General features: G+C 39.9%; 1 protein-coding gene across 1 annotated transcript; it reads left to right on the forward strand.

Annotated features, from left to right (window-relative positions):
• The first annotated feature begins 364 nt into the window (after positions 1 to 364).
• Positions 365 to 7,739, forward strand: LOC139730044 (retinol dehydrogenase 7-like). The gene is made up of 6 exons (XM_071640956.1): positions 365 to 596; positions 3,075 to 3,214; positions 3,501 to 3,727; positions 5,000 to 5,258; positions 6,305 to 6,474; positions 7,421 to 7,739. Exons 2-6 carry the CDS (start codon positions 3,096 to 3,098, stop codon positions 7,654 to 7,656), a joined length of 1,011 nt encoding a protein of 336 aa, XP_071497057.1. The 5' UTR covers positions 365 to 596; positions 3,075 to 3,095; the 3' UTR covers positions 7,657 to 7,739.
• Positions 7,740 to 18,288: the final 10,549 nt, after the last annotated feature.

Here is an 18,288-nt window from a genome sequence, read left to right on the forward strand (position 1 = left end):
TTAATAAGTGTTTTAGCAGTGCCATGTTGAAAAAACAACAACAACACTAGCATACATTGAATAAACTTTAGGACCCTTCATTATTCCTACTAGTAACCAAAGGATTGGTGGAGACAGCATTATAGCGGAAAGCAGTATAAGTGCATAAGGCTCCTGAGAAATCTAGACAATAGTCGTTATTGTAGACCACACGCGTCCCACTTCGCGAGGCGTGGTCTGCTGGTATTTTATATTTGAAGACAAAGTTAATATTTAACTTTACAACACAAAATACAGCCTTGCAGTGACACGGATCATAAAGATGACCTCAACACCGCTCGCACACAACGTACCTGTTCAGCGACGTGCACAGGTTGTGTATACCCCGTGTTTTTGGTTCATACGACAGTACGTGCCCTCCGGCGCATGAATTTGAATGTTGATCTGAATACATTACTTGAATGTGTTCTATAAGAGTCCTGTAATATGTCACTGCAAATCTGTTGAAAGAACACAGTAGACTGGCATGTGCGACCTCTCAAACAGATACATATTACCTTTTATGCTTCCAAGGTAACGCTTTCTCCGTCGACTAAGCGCCTAACGGTCATTGGAAGGTAAGTGTTCATCAGTGTAAGCAGGGAGGTGAGTCTCACCTCCCTGGTGTAAGCGATCATTACTAGTTGTATAGGGCCTACTCAAAAGATCGCCAAACTGTGTACCATAAACACCAGTCCAACCGAGTGGCCCGGCTGTCAGTGTATATATATTGGGCTCCTACAGCATACGATAATACTTTTTGATAAATCCTCTGTACATTACTGGTTAGTTGCAATTTGGAGCATGAATTCATAGCTTGCATTCCATTGTTAAGTACCTCACACTACCCGGCACTGCTTCAGAACCACCCCAGAGCATCGAAATAGCTCTCTTTTTGTTCGCAGCGGTACGTATTTTGTAGGCCTTCTGTAAACCCAACTGTAAATACCTGGCTTTCATACACTACTCTCCGCCAGATCATCGATTCTAAAGCGCTTGACCCTTGTCCTTACTGTACGTGATGGCAATGCAAAACGTCTATGGGAGAGGGGAAGACCGTATATTAAAGGCGTCCGTACTGTTCAACAGAATAAGCCGACTTACATTGTTCTCTTCTGTTCTGAAAAGCACAAAATGGTGAAACCGCTTCTATCGCATTCGTGAATAAAGCTTCAATGGTCGCCAAAATCGATGGTTTGGGCCTGGTGATGCCTTCTCAGTTTAGCTCATGCCCGCATACTCATTTCCCCCTGAAAATCTGCTTGAAATCCAATGAGAAAAGTTGTCCCTCCACGTAGTGCAATTGAATGTCAGCGTGGTATAATAACCCAATCATGCAGCTTTACGTATCAGATAATGTCACTGCCTATATAGTTGCCACAGACTACAGGATTGACATTTTGGTCAAAGGTTTCCCCACAACATTAACTTGTCTACAGTATAATGATTGTAACTTCAAACGCGTAGGTATATAAATGTAGTGCAATGTTCCCTCATGTATATTTCATTTTGAAGTAATGCAGCAATGAGTAGTTGACATTACTGATTATGTAAAGCGATATCTGTTCGTGGCTCTGATTAGAGAAGTGGAATTCTGTGGCGTACAAATTGTGCATACGTGATGAGAATTAGAATAAGATGAATTAGATTTTATTCAACTCTTCCGACCCAATTCCAGGGTATGAGAGTACAACACATAAATACAAGATATGGTCATTACAATATCAAAGGATACATGTCTGTGATATATTACAATGATGTATATAAAATAGTCTATACCTACTAAACATATATACAGTGATATACAAATTGGCAAGCAAGGTTGACTAATCGTATGAACCATACGACCAAACAATCGTGACATACAACTACTAGAGATCGAGTATCACTGGATGCTTAATTTTTCTGCCACTGCGAGTTACAATTATTTTCTTTCTTGACTAAAGTACGCTCAACTTGTTCAGGCTTCTGCAAATTTGAAAAATAATCAGCCTCACAAATAATACTAATCTTTTTAAGCTGTCCTAAATGCGAACATAAAAATAATCTGGACATGTGTACTGAGCAAGGACGTTTAACGAAATAATGATTGCTTAAATATAACTGTCTTTCCTTTTCAAAGAAGGGGCATACGAAAACATAGTGAAATTCATCACCTGTTTCATGTCTATCATAACAAGTGCATTGAACATCTCTTTCATCAAATGACTGTACAAATCTTCTATTATTAACTGGCAACTGATTTAACCTACATCTAAAACGGCTCAGTGAAATGCTATCCCTCTTACTCAACTGGACTAAATAACTTTCAAAGAGACTATTCGTCTAAAAACCCTATAATTTAAACATACTCTTTTGACCAAACATTTGCCATCAATTCCTGTTTAGACATATCACTTAATCTCAGCTTCAAGGTGCTCAATATCCAGTTATTACTAAACCCTTCCCCTTTTCTTAGCCATACAACACTAAGACCAGCATGGTTTAAAATTTCCTCAAATTGGGATATCAACTTAAATACAAAGGTCGTATCCTGTTGACTTATTAATCTTTGGAGTGTATAACACCTGAATGAATATTTAGCAGAAGAACCCTTTACGATCCTCAGCCAGAAGCTAACCATACGATATTTAACAGTATTAGCCAGTCGTGTTCTCCCGGTTTCTGCATATACCATACAATCTGGTGTAAATTTATTTACACATAACAACGATTTCAAGAATTTCCTATGAAAAATTTCGATTTGACTCAAATCCTCAAAACCCCAAACTTCACACCCATAGATAACGATTCTCTCTTTTATTTATTTTTTTTTTTTTTGGGGGGGAGGGGATAAATGCTCTATCTTTTCGTGAAGGAATCGACTTGCATTACCCACTGAACATACTCTTCTTCAGTGGATCATTATTATTGCACAAGGGTATTATTCATTATTCTATCAATTCGTTAGAATACAACTTAAGTAGCTATATACGCGTATACTTAGACGTATTCAATATGAATAAATATATTCTATTAAATTATTACTTGTATTTTCCATTTTGATTTCTCTGCAGTTTACGCAATACGACCAAACTATGGAAGTCACTATGTGGGGTGTGATCATCGCTGCCGCCTTCACGGCCGCAGCGATTTTCATCTTTCGTCTGCTCGAGAGCCTGCTCCGGTCTCGTCTCGTGACGAGAATCACGGACAAGTAAGTTTTGAATGATTAATTCCATGCCACATTGTGTAGTATGGTACATTGTAAACAACCCCCCCCCCCCAAAAAAAAAAAGAATAAGAAAGAATAAGAAATAAGAATAAGAAAAAAGAAATATAATCTATAAAAAAAAGAGCGAAAGAGGATGAAGAGTACAAAGCTCCGAAACTTCATAGATACTATTAAAAGTAGTAAAAGAAGCGAGTTGAGTGACAGCATGACGCTAATTTCCCTCTTATTTTTACCTTTGTATATTCCCTGTAAATTTTGCTCATCACAGGTACGTCCTCGTTACCGGCTGCGACAGCGGGTTCGGCAATCTTGTGACCAGGCAGCTCGACAGCCGCGGCGTCCGCGTCTTCGCTGCCTGCCTGACATCGAAAGGTCAGAAGGAGCTCGAGGAGAAGACGTCGGAGAGGGTGATCACCCTTCGCCTCGACGTCACCGATCACGAGAGTGTCGAGGCCGCCTTGCGATTCGTAAAGGAGAAGCTTCCTAAAGGCAAAGGTGGGCATCCGGCAAGACAGGACTCGTAATCTATTCAACCGAGGGGGAAAGAGGAACACCAGACACGCACACACACACACACACACACACACACACACACAAGCACACACACAACAAACAAAGAAAGACAAAGAATTCCATGTCAAAGGGATCGTATATAGTTTTGGTTGAGACCTAATTTCAGGTTTCTAACCTTTTTTGGTGAGGTAATAAGAAACCTCTTATGAAATTTAAAAGAGCATGTAATTCCATAAGGAATTCAGCGTTTCTTTGATGATTTTTTTTGTTGTTGAAATGGCTGAGATATCCAAAACAGAGCGATTGTGGGACCCACACTTTACTACGATCGCTTTGTATTACTTTGTTTTTGGATGTTTCAGTCATTCCACACCCGATTTTCATCAAATACACTTAACTTTTAATTCCTCTCAAAATGGTATGATCTGTACTAATTTCCTAAATGTTTTCTTGGTATCTCGCCAAAAGTTAAAAGCCCAAGTCTCATCTCCACCAATACTGTACCATCCCTTTAACCTCATTAGAATTAACTAGGATTATGAGGAGCAGTAGGAGGAAAAAAGGAAGAGTGAGGAGGAGCAGAGAAGCAGAAGGTGGAAAAGAATTTTAAAAAATAATTCAATATAGGTAGTACTGAATACTGTAAGACTGAAAGATGATAGAAGATAAATGACAGGAAGAAAATTATATGAGATTGAAGAAGGGCAAATTAAGAGAAGAATGGTAGAGCGATGAAATGTGAAACTGAACTTTATCATTAAATGTATTTAGAGGTCTTTTCCAGTTCTTGATATGGGGAGGCCCTACCTATTATCATACTCACTTTGATTTTGTTACAAGCTCCATATCTATGGTTCTACTAATTACATTGTACTTACACATTATTGTGATTACTCAGTTTTCTCAAGAGAGATTAATTGCCGAGAGAAAAGGGATGGGAAAAGAGCGTTGACGAGCAAAACTTATTATTGTTGTCATTGTTGTTATTATTATCGTTATCATTATTATTATTATTATTATTATTATCATTATTATTACTATTATTATTACTATTATTATTATTATTATATATTATTATTGTTATTATTATTATTATCATTGTCATTATCATTACTATTATTATCATTATTATTATTATTATTATTATCATTATTATTATTATTATTATTATCATCATCATCATCATTATCATTGTCATCATCATAATCATTACAACAACGAAAGAAAGGGACTCAAACGACTTTCTTTCCGCAGGTCTGTGGGGACTTGTGAACAATGCCGGTATCGCCCATACCCCTGGCCTCATCGGATGGTGCTCGAAGGAAGACTACGAGCGCACCCTCGGGGTCAATCTCACCGGCGTCATCGATGTCACCATCGCTTTCCTGCCGCTGCTCAGGAAAGCTCGAGGTCGAGTTGTCAACATAGCTAGCGCCCTCTCTCGAGTGGCTTTGGGTGCGGGCGGGTACACCGAATCAAAGTACGGCATACAGGCCTTTTCCGACACACTGAGGTATACGCCATGGATTTTGATTTGTTTTGTTTGGTTTCGTTTTACTCTATTTTGTTTTGTTTTGTTTTGTTTAGTTTTAAGAATTCATGATTATGATAGCGATAATAACAATAAAACAGATGACTGAAATTACAATGACTACAACAAAAACACGTACGAAACAAAGATGTTACTCTTCTTTATTCACTTGGAGGAACTATTCAATTTAAAACAGTTGTGTGTTTCCAACATCAAGTCAATCTGTGATAGATATGACTCCTGTACAGTTCACGTTTATTTCTAAAACAACGCATTAAACCATTTTCGAGTATAGTCACTGCTTGAGTGAAAAGGTGGTTCTTGAATTTACCAATGTTGGCCGGTGGTGTAGATGGAAGACGAGATATGGATCTTCTATAAATTGAAAGGGGATGGCTAGTAACCGATCAGTGGGAATCAGTGGGAATGCTGAGGGATGATTGTTCCAATCCTTGTGGGATTCATTTAAGAGTACATTATATATCTACTGTTGTGTGAAAATTATTTGCTTCAGAACGGTCTCATATTCAAGTAATGTGCAGATTAATGCCCCGTCACTGACCAGGGACGCTTACCTGGAAACATTAAACTGCACATTACATGAATATGAGACCATTCTGAAGCAAATAATTTTCACACAAGAATAGATATATAATGTACTCTTAAATGAATCCCACAAGGATTGGAACAATCATCCCTCGGCATTCCCACTGATTCCCACTGATCCGTTACTAGCCATCCCCTTTAAAAGCACGTCTAGCAAGGATTTCGATTAAGGAATGAAGGGAGGGATAAAGTAATAGAAATAATTGCATTGACAGGCCATAATAATGCCCAATGTTCCCCACTAGCATAAGATGTATTAGCAACATCAGTCTTTAAGTTTCTTTGTTCACCGTCAAAGTCACTGCAAGACAGTTTTGTATTCATCATTCATACTGTTTTAATGCGTAACACTTTAACGACGAAGTGCAGAAATTTATCAGAGGTCGTCCTTACACTGTGTCTTTGTTCATCTTTACCCGAAGGAGAGAAAGTCGGATGCTGGACTACGGCATTAAAGTGAGCATTTTGGAGCCGGGTTTTTTTAGGACCAATTTAACGGACGGCGATCGGTACAAGGCAGAGATGAAGGCGACATGGGAGCGACTGCCCGCCGAGAAGAAGGCCGAGTATGATTCAAACCTTTACGAAGAGAGTGAGTCTAATTTTTCTTCTTCATATGAATGATTGCGTTCTGATGTTTTTTTTTTCTATTTACACTTCACTGGTCCAATTCTACTTTTGTCTGTTGCATTCGTTCTCCCCTTTTATCTTCTATCCCTTTTCCTTCCTTCATTTCATCAGTAAAAGTGTGCTTCATTGCAACTGATTGACAAATTGCCCTACATCGATGTAAATAAGCACTGAATTGATTGGTGTTTTAGTAGTAGCCATGATCTCGACGTAAATAAGCACTGAATTGGTCAGTGTTTTATAGTGTAGTAGATATGATCATGGATACGAATACAACACTGATCAATTCAGTGCTTATTTACGTCGATGTAGGGCAATTTCTCAATCAGTTGCAATGGAAACATCTCGACGGAAGAATTTCATGAATTTGAATTATCATGATAATTTCGCAGTATCCGCTGCGTGCTGTGAATGATTAGAACCAACACTTGCTGTCGGGCGGAAGCTCGATGGTCTAGTGGAGATGACGCCTGTCCGGAGATTAGGAGGTTGTAGGTTCGAATCCTGCTCGAGTACGTACCTACATGTATTTTTGTCGTGGCTTCTACCAAAACACTGATCAATTCAATGCTTATTTAGGTCGATGAAGGGCAATTTGTCAATCAGTTGCAATGAAAACATCTCGACGGAAGATTTTCATGAATTTGATAAAGTGTGTTCGTTTGTGTGTGTGTGTGTGTTTGTTAGTTAGTTTGTTTTGGTAAATCAAAGGCATAAACAAACTTCTATTTTGCTTTTTCATATTGTTCAAATGCGTGTCCAATGTCAGCAACCATGATGTACATGTATCATTCTGTTGACAAAAAAAAAAAAAAAACCCGAAGTTTGGATTGAATTGAATTCTGAAAAAGAATTTATGGATATTGTGTTAATACAGTTTATCGTTTTTATGACTTTTTTGTTTTTAGTCGGCCACGCCACAGTGAACTTTATGAGCTTTGTCACATCGCCCAATCTCACACTCGTGACCAATGCGATGATCCATGCACTGCTCTCCCGCTGGCCTAGGACCCGCTACTCATGCGGACTGGACATGAAAATCATATTTCTCCCGCTTTCCTATGCACCGACGTGGCTCACCGATTTCATCTTCCTCCGAGCGGGCAAGGACAACCAGCCCCGACAACCCCCCGTGCATCAGTGAGAATGGCTCGATCCCACTTACATGACTACCGGTGACCTGTTTTTCTTTGCTGTTGCTGATTTCGTTTTTGTCCTTATTTCAAGCCGTCACATTGTTAAGCGACATTGCCATAAATACAGTACTCTCCGCATAATAGGGTAGGCTTGAGCAGAGCGTTTCCTACCCGATTAAGCGGAGCACCCGATTAACAGAAGAAACATGTCTCATTCAAAATTGACACACACACAATACAATGTGTATGTATATTGTACTCTGCACCAAACACCTTCATTGTATGCTTAACACGGCACATTGCATTATTATTTGCTCGGTCACAAGCAATAATTTACACTCTTTTTATGGACAAATATGTCTTCAGAAAACTTTGTCGTTTGACTATGGACTCCTTGTTAACACGCAGGCATTTCCCGAAATGAATAAGTCTCTTTGCGTGCATTAGTCTCATAGAACGTCGGGTAACCGGGTACTTTTCGAGAAGTGACTTGGGAAAAGCAAAATTATGGAGCTGGTGCATGGCCTGGTTTTCGTTGCAAACTTCTCGTATTGTGAATGTTGTTGCGGAGCAAGTAAAATGAGGAGCAAGTAAAGGGAGGAGCGCAAAACTTGTGTGTTCAACTCCTGTCTGTAAGGGAGGAGCGCACAACTTGTGTGTTCAACTCCTGTTTGTGTATGCAATTGTGAGTGCCAGGTACATGTGTAATGTTCGTTTACATGTGGTAAATCGGGTATACTGATACATGTGTTTTCATATTTAATCACTCCCAAAATGATCGGTCTTCTCTGCAAATTAAGCAGAGAATACATTAGTCGTGGACATTTTTGACATTCATGATTTCATAAAGTGTTTTATCTGCGATAAAATGTGGACAGAAATTAGATTAGAAGAAAATTATTTTCCCATTTACGCGGAGAGGCAACCCGATCATCAGGTCATTTTAATGTACACTGGAACTGATTTTGACATTACAGTACTACCCAAATAAACGGAGTACCCGTTTAAGCGATACCCGATTACGCGGAGAGTACTGTACTAAGAAAAAGAGGCAAATGAAATAGTCTCTATACGCCATTTGTTTCAGTGTGTAATGTGTCATGCACGTACAGATTCTGCATGGTAACCGAAGGAACTGCACGTCAGAAATCAAAAACCTCTTTCATATTTTTTGCTTGTTTGTCTGTATGTTGTTGCGCGAGGAGAATTAAGGGCTTTTTACACTTGCAAATTTTTGCTTAGTCCCGTACCAACGGTGGGGCTGGGGGGGGGGGGGGGGGGAGGCCTTAGCCCCACCGTTGGTACCGGACTTTCCTTAGCCCACTTTCTGTTTATACACTTGTTTTTGCCAAAGTGGGCTAGCCCCACCGATAGTCCGGTACTATCTGGCCCTACAAAATAGCAGGGTTAGCACCACAATTGCGGTGCCTTAAGCAAGCGAGTGTAAACAGAACGAAAAAAAAAAAACCGGGACTAAGCGACGGAGACGAAGTCCGACCCCCACTGACCAATCAGAAGCGAGGTAATCAAGTGTTGCCGGTACGTGCGTGTACGTGTACAGTGCACAGCGTAATCATGAATATTCATGTGGTTTTGAATGTACCGGACTAAGAAATACGGGTGTAAAAAGGTCAGTTTTCTCCTTAGCCCCGGACAAGAGATTAGTACGGGACTAATTGTGACCCTGCACCTCAAAACAAACAAAAAGTCGCCAGACATGAATTTTTAGTTAAGACCATATTCTGAAAGAGCAGACATTAAGCTTTAAAATGATGTATAACTCAAATCAAATGGACTCTCCTAACCTATCTAAATATTGGAAAGAAAGCACAAACTCAGGAAAAGTGTGAACTGAGAAAAGAGGCTCTAAAGTACAGTGTCTATTCAAGCGCTTAATCTTTACCAAACCGCGCTGGCTGTGCGATGAATGGGACAAAAAACAGGAAGTAAACCACCAGAGTAACAACAATGAAGGGATTATCAGATTAAACTGAAATTAAGCATGCCTCATTAACACATTCTGTCTATAATCAATGCAAACTTTCAAAGCAGTAGCACTGTCCTTTCAAAAGTTATTAGAGTTGAAAGTGAAGAGTGTGGACAAAGTTTTTCAGAAATGAAAAGGGGATTCTAAAGACACACCTAATCACACTATTCTACCAAAAATGTTCGAGAAAAACTGCTAAAAAAAACACACTTTCCCGCCCGTTTTATGATACCAAATTTTAGCATAATGTAAAAGAAGACCCGCTGTTTCAGAAAATATGAACAAGTCAAGTTCGGCTAGGTTGACCCATTTCACTTATTTTCGGTCCTCACGCAAAATCAGTGTGTGCGACTTTATGTTCGTTTTGAGGTGCACTGTCACAATTGGCGTGTGTAAAAAGCTGAAAAAAAAAATGGTACGGGGCTAACGATAGTCCTGGGTCAGAGAAAGTACGGGGTTAAGAAATACAAGTGAAAAAAGGGCTTTATATACGTGAATTTGTTTGCAAAATCAACGGTTAGCACTGGCCTGCTTGCCAGCTTTCAATATTGACTGTGTTTTTCCATTTGTCCAGTTTCTGAAGGTGAGATTGAGGAATTGTTATTTGTTTGTTTGTTATGTTGTTGTGGTTTTTGTGTCGAATTTAATACCACGGATGACATTACTACCGTAACTGTGCCAAGGATTCGAGACTTTTTTTTTTCAAGTGGTAATAACCACTGATCTCTTTTCCTATAGTAAGAGATCAGTGGTTACCACCAATAGCCAATACTGTACCAATGTCGGTGGACCGTTTTATACCGCCCTCCTGTGGCAAATGGAAGTAAGTAAAGAATATTGTACAACCGAAAAAAAAAAAACATTAAGTCGAGCTATCATGCAATAGATGACACTCATTCCAGTGAACACTTCAAATATGTATACAATTTGCCTATTGGACCGAAATAGCATTTGTGTCACTTGCTTCCTTTTGCCAAATCAGTTTAAATTCATATATGTTTAATGAGCGTCCCATGGCTTCACCAATGTTTTTTACATTGTTTTAGATGGACATAATCTATTTTAGGTAAAGATGTGATTTATTTTGACTATAAAGAGAATACTGACTCTTTGATTTTTTGACTCATGAGGTTTTTTTTACTTCATTGTCATCACATAGAGGACTCATCACAAAATTGTCCGATAGACGTTACATAATTGTGTCTATATTTTCGTCAGCCTAAACGGAATATATTTATGAAGTGAAATACAAGTGAAATAAACGTATTTGGACAAAATACCATGTTGTAAATAAATGTGCGCTTCCCCGATTGGACTATGATCTTTGATCTGGTATCTTTTATCATGTCGTTAACCATCTACAGCAGTATGTTGTTAATACATAGACCTGTGCTGGAGAATGCATTTGTTAAAGGTTGCGGCTGCATAGACTTTTTTTGTTAATTTTTACGCCAGATACAATTGTACTGCCTTCTTTAGAGTAATGCCTATAATCATGTGTAATATGTATTTGCCACTATGGAAGTAAACATCGTATTGCTTTGTATGTGTATGTTGTTGCAATACACATGTACCTGTATTTTGTTTCTTTGTCTTCTTTTTCATGATTTTCTTTATATTACGATTGCCAACTGAGTTCACTGTATCGCAATCTTTTTGCATATACCTTGTTAAATTTATATTCAATTTGTGTTCTGCAGAAAAATGAAATAAATTTGATATGGGCCTAACTGAATTGAATTGAATATTAATCTTGCAGTTTTTCTGGCATATTGCTTGATCTCTTAGATTTAGAAGTCGTACCTTATTTATCGTGACAAAGATGTACGCTGATGACACTCTTTTTTTCTATTTCACATCTGCAACGTGCTGAAATGATCCAGAATTTTGAAGGAGGGTGGGGGAAAGAAAGAAATGGAAATTGATTGGAAGGAGAGAGATATGCGATGAGTGTGGTTCTTTCCCCTTTTTTCTGTTTTTTAATATAATATAACTTTTCCAATGGATTGATGTTATAGAAATGTAGACCTATACACTATAAACGGAGCAAGACCATCCCAGCCAATGGGATGAATGTTATACGTTGTGTCCATTACGCGAAATTAACACCTGACTAGTCAATTCCTCTAAAGGCCGTGTCACACCAGCCTTGCGTGCGACTTGCAAAGAACAATTTTGACTACCCGGAGGTCCCCGTAGATATCCGCACATGACAGTACCTAGCATGTATCTCGAAAGTAGTCGCCCGGAGATGCGCACGCATATTTTTTTACCCGCAACCGTGTTTAGGCCCTGTCACACCTTTCCGGGCAAGCTACTCGGGCTTGTTACGTGTAGGGATTTTCTAGCATACCGGACATTCCTGAGGGCGAAAAAGGATTTGTGCGAGTCAGCGCATGTGTCTTACTTGCTGGACGCGTTATACTTGCGAGTATACTGTGTGACCTTTGTACCAGTCGCGTGGGGGCTGACAACTTTTATAGTGAAGGAATTCTTCTAATGGAATGGCTGAAATCTCACAGAATTTCATTATCTTGGCTGCATACGGGACAGCGAAGTACCTGCGTGGGAATTGCCTGGGAAGTACTGCCGCTAAGGGACTCCTACTGGCGTCCTGCGTGGACCTCTACGGGCATTCCCGCGACTCATCCGGAAAAAGTTTTGGTCATGCTCAAAACTTGGCTGCGGTTAAATCGGACTTGCGTGAGCACCTCCGGGCAACTACGCGCTAGATACTGTCAGGTGCGGACCAACTGCGGAGAGCTACTTGGAGTAAATTTGTTTCCCCGCAAGTCAAGCCGCAGAAGTTCCCCCGTACGGTATGACAAGGCATGAATGAAAATTGCAAACATTCTTGTTCGCCCGCTGAAAATCTTCTACGTGCTGGAAACTACCTCCTCGCCACAAGCCCGCGTTATGGTGTGACACGGCCTTTAACAATAAAACCAGCATGAATTTACTATCAAGTTTCAAAGCCTTCTGCTCAACAAATTAAACTGAGAAAGAACGTGATAAATACAGGTCTGTAATGATTCAATAATATGCGTACATTAATCTTGTATTGACGTGTAGGATAAAAGAACAAAATGTGATGTCTGAGAAGGAGTGATATAGATATAGTCTGGGTAGGCTTTGTTACCGGGAAAATGCTTCAACCAGCTTAAAAGAAAAGAGAAGTTTAAACGGAGGAGGGACGCAGTGTCTCGTGAAAGTAGACGTTTCCGTCCACATTCTGAAATGCCTGTTTTATGAAAAGATTCATAATTGGCAGTCACCGAAGAGTCTTGAAAAAACAGCAGAGTCATTCGTAAGTAGTTTCAATCCAAAGTAATGATTGAAATGTCTAGAACGATCGAAATATGTATATAGTATCAAATACGATCCCCGCAGCATCGAACTTGCTTGCTGTTCCGCCCAGTATGATAACCTGTTAGTTCTTACTTGACACCAGGAAGCTAAGCACCCCATTGGCACGAATTCACGAAGGTGGTACAAATGAAACCATGGTTTAAACCATGGACAAAAACCATGGAGCTCCAAGTGTCGCATGGAATATTTCGTTGCGAAATCAGTCATTTCGTCGATGAAATGATTATTTTGTAACGAAATGACAACATTTTGTAACTAAATGAACATTTCGTCCATGAAATGATAATTTCGTTAACGAAACGGTCATTTTGTCGACGAAATGACCAATATTCCGTGCGACACTTGGCGCTCCTTAGTTTTTGTCCATGATTTAAACCATGGTTTCATGTACCACCTACGTGAATTCGGGCCAACGTGTTTAAACTTTCAGCCCTGGATAAACTTGATTTAAATCCGGAGCACGTACGGTTTTAGGATATACTCCGTGAACTACATGTATATCTCTTGGAGAACGTGCAGGAGAGAAAAGCAGCGATCATGGCAATTGTATTAACTAAGCCTTTCATTCACTGTTACAACCCCTGCATGGTTACAGCAAGCATAATCACAGTCTTTTGGAGAGAATTATACATTGTACTGAAATGAACAATTGATCATACTGTGTGTCGCTTGTATACCTATCATATTACGGAGCACATAGCTTGTTACATTAATGTTGTTTTGAAGAATGAATTCACATTCACTTGTTACTTTAGCTTTACGTTTCCTTGTGTAGGTTGGGATGAAGAAAATCGTACAACATAATCGGAATCGATGACAGTGATGCTGCTCCAGGAACTCTGTTTTTCGTATTTAATATACACATTGTATTCATGGCTGTTCTCGAGCTGTGTAAAGTATTATTATGTGACTAAACATTCTTCGAAATATGCATATTCTTGAAAACAAAACAGTCAGCATGTATCACACTACACATTATTCATCTATAGTGTGTACGTGTGACCAGGGAGGTGACTCACCTCCCTGGTGTGACACACTCACAATGGTAATGGTTGCACAAAACTAAAATGATTAAATGTCGTCACTATAAACATCTATATGCAGTGGCGTATACGAGGGGGGGGGGGCGCCCCCCCCCCCCCCCATCCGCTGGTAAAAAAAGAAAGAAAAAAAGAAAAAAACCTATACCAAAATGGTAATTCAAGGGTTAGTAAACTGCTTTTGAAATCGACATGAAAGGGTGATCAAGAAAAAAGATATTTTTCTAAGATTTCTTTTAATCATATAACTAAAGAGGTATATATATAGTGAAACATTGTTCAAAAAGCCCGGAGACGACAAAAGATTGTGATTCAGCTTGATTCCTGGTTGGCATTTTGAATATAAGCAGGATGTGCACAGTGTACTCAGAACATCAGAACGGCAAAAAGAGTCGCTGCAATGTTGCGCAATGTGATGTAGGTTGTACACATTTGCTATCAAAGCTAGATCATTGATTTTGCAGTGTTGCTTTACATACTAGTCTCTACCAAAATGCCTTGCATTGCCAATAATAAGACTTGACCTTGGCCATTTCCTAACTTTTCCATCTATATGAAACACACACACTCACAAACACAAACAATTAGGGGATGCTCTATATATAAAGTGCAGATTTTGGACATCCTTCTCCCGTTTGGTCACTTCGACGCCCCCTCGCTGGTCATACCTCCCCCTATCATGAACGATGAACATAAACACCCTTGACTACCAGTGGCGGATCCAGGGGGCGCACCGGGCGCCCCCTCCCTCCAAAGCGAAAAAAAAAAATATATATATATATATGTAGCTACAAACGACAGTTTTTGGACTGTAAAATGTCAACATTTTCAAGCTCGCTCGCTTCGCTCGCTCGCATTTAACCGTTATATACCATTCTCCTGATGTTACTGCCAGTAATTGCCAAGCAGTTGCGCCCGATGCCCCCCCCCCTGAATTTCCAAAGCGAAAAAATATAGCCACAAACGGCAGTTTTGGGACTGTAAAATGTCGAAATTTTCAAGCTCGCTCGCTCGCATTTAATCGTTATGCCATTCTCCTGATGTTGCTGTCAGTAATTGCCAGCAGTTGCGCCCGGTGCGCCCCCTCCCCTTGATTTCCAAAGCGAAAAAATATAGCTACAAACCGCAGTTTTGGGACTGTAAAATGTCAACATTTTCAAGCTCGCTCGCTTCGCTCGCTCGCATTAAACCGTTATATGCTATTCTCCTGATGTTACTGCCAGTAATTGCCAGCAATTGCGCCCGATGCGCTCCCCCCTTAATTTCCAAAGCGAAAAAATATAGCTACAAACGGCAGTTTTGGGACTGTAAAATGTCAAAATTTTCAAGCTTGCTCGCTTCGCTCGCTCGCATTTAGTCGTTACGCCATTCTCCTGATGTTACTGCCAGCAATTGCCAGCAGTTGCGCCCGGTGCGCCCCCTCCCCTTAATTTCCAAAGCGAAAAAATATAGCTACAAACGGCAGTTTTTGGACTGTAAAATGTCAAAATTTTCAAGCTCGCTCGCTCCGCTCGCTCGCATTTAATTGTACCGTTATGCCAATCTGATGTTGCTGCCATGAGGTGCCCCTCCCCCCCCCCAATGTCTTGTCCCACGGTACGCCACTGTCTATATGTCACAAAGAATAGCAAATATAAAAAAAAACTATCATATCGATTGCCATCAGTAGTGCGGTTACGCTATGTGAGTGAGTGTGTGTGTGTGTGTATGTTTGTTTGTCAGTCTGTTTACTGGTATTCGAGTTTAGTCATATTATACTGAGGAGTTGCTCTTTGACACAATCCTTTTCTGTACTAAATCACACTAAGAATCCATGAGCCTGGTTTTGTGTTTGATTTCAGTGTTTTCCTTGCTTGCATGGTTAATAGGAACACATACGAACAAACATAGAAACAAACAAGTATTAACAGATTAATATGGTTATTAAGCGATAGGCATTCAAGGATGTTACCGTTTAGCCGTTAAAGGTATACAGCTGTAGTTCACTTTTGGGAGCAGTTATTTTAAACATTTTTGAGTTATCACATTAATTGATGCGTTGTAGGTCGGTTGTATCACAAAACATCCTATCTACTGGTATTTATTTGAAAACAAAGTTAATATTTAACTTTACAACACACAGTACGGCCGTGCAGTGACAAGGATCAAAAATATGACCCCAACACCGTTCGCACACCAACAGCGACGTGCAAGCACAAGTTATGCATCTCGCGTTTTGGTTCATACAACAGTACATGCCTACCGGCGGATGAGTTTGAATGTTGATCTGAATACATTACGGGAATGTGTTCTATAGGAGTCCTGTAATACATTTTATGTCACTGCAATTCTGCTGAAAGAACACAGTGGACTGGCATGTGCGACCTCTCCAACAGAAACATATTACCTTTTATGCTTCCAAGGTAACACATTCTCCATCGACTAAGCGCTTAACGGTCATTGGAAGGTAAGTGTTCATCAGTGTATTTAACAGATCATTATATTCAAAAGATCGTCAAACTGTGTACCATAAACACCAGTCCAACCGAGTGGCCCGGCTGTCAGTGTATGTATATTGGGCTCCTACAGCATACGATAATATTTTTTGATAAATCCTCAGATTTTGTACATTACTAGTTAGTTGCAATTTGGAGCATGAATTCATAGCTTGCATTCCATTGTAAAGTACCTCACACTACCCGGCACTGCTTCAGAACCACCCCAGAGCATCGAAATAGCTTTCTTTTTGTTCTCAGCGGTACGTACTTTGTTAGCCCTGGAGACCTGGCGGCTACCCCGCATCTGAGCTGAAGCTGAAATCACGAACAACTCCCTATTGCCACATGCGGCGACTTCACAAATAAACCATGGCTACATTTCTATCATAAACCCAGTGACAATAAAAGATGAAATATATATTACCCAGTTGACTTGGTTCTTCTCACCAATTTATCTGGAAACTAAAATTTTCCACTTTTTTTTTTTTTTTTTTTTTTTTTGGAGTTAGCGGCCTGCCCTAGCGGAGAGTCTTGCTTTTTGAATGTGAATATCCATTGGTACGCATCTACGCATGCGTGAACAATGACGTCAACGTTACGGATGCTCAAGGATATGAATAATGCGTCATCGCACGGTGCATATAAGGCGAAATGAATATGCATCATGTAGCGAGCAATACAGCTGTCAATGAACTGCACTGCATGCATGCTGTGCGCATGAGCAAGTGATTGTGAGTTTTAGTGAGCATCGGTGAGCTGAAGATATTCGCCTTATAAGACATTTTCTGCATCATAAACAATGAAATGCATCAAACAGTCACCGATGGGAATCATTTGGGTTTGATCGACCCATGTAAGTATTCCTAGTAGTTTTTGTTGAAAAATTAAGGAAATATAGCGCCGCAACGGCATCCGTTTGTACAACTTCAAGATCTTCATGCGAAAACGGCGCAGTTAGTACTTTGTAGGCCTTCTGTAAACCCAACTGTAAATACCTGGCTTTCATACACTTTACTCTCCGCGACATCAGCTATTCTAAAGCGATTGACCCTTGTCCTTACTGTACGTGATGGCAATGCAAAACGTCTATGGAAGAGGGGAAGACAATATTCAAGGCGTCCGTACTGTTCAACAGAATAAGCCGAGTTTGCATTGTTTTCTTCTGTTCTGAAAGCACAAAATGGCGAAACAGCTCCTAGCGCATTCGTCAATGGTCGCCCAAATCGATGGTTTTGGCCGGGTGTTGCCTTATCATTACTACAACTAGCTCATGCCCGCATACTCATTTCTCCCTGAAAATCTGCTTGAAACGTCTTTGAAATCCGATGAGAAAAGTTGTCCCAGCTCCACATAGTGCAATTGAATGTCAGCGTGGGATAATAACCCGTGCAGCTTTACGTGTCAAATAATGTCACTGCCTATATACTGAGTAGTTGCCATAGACTACAGCATTGACATTTTGGTCAAAGGTTTCCCCACAACATTATATCTATAATAATGATTGTAACTTCAAACGTGTAGATATATAAATGTAGTGCAATGTTCCCACATGTATATTTCATTTTGAAGTAATGCAGCAATGAATAGTTGACATTACTGATTATGTAAAGCGATATCTGTTCGTGGCTCTGATTAGAGAAGTGGAATTCTGTGGCGTATAAATTGTACATACCTAGATATCCATGTTACCACGTGATAGATAACGATTCTCTCTATTTTATTTATTTATTTTTTTTTTTTGGGGGGGGGGGATAAATGTTCTATCTT

Source organism: Diadema antillarum, unplaced genomic scaffold (assembly GCF_040938485.1).
Source record: "Diadema antillarum isolate AM-2024a unplaced genomic scaffold, OU_Dant_1.0 seq00000288_RagTag, whole genome shotgun sequence".
NCBI classification, from domain to species: domain Eukaryota; kingdom Metazoa; phylum Echinodermata; class Echinoidea; order Diadematoida; family Diadematidae; genus Diadema; species Diadema antillarum.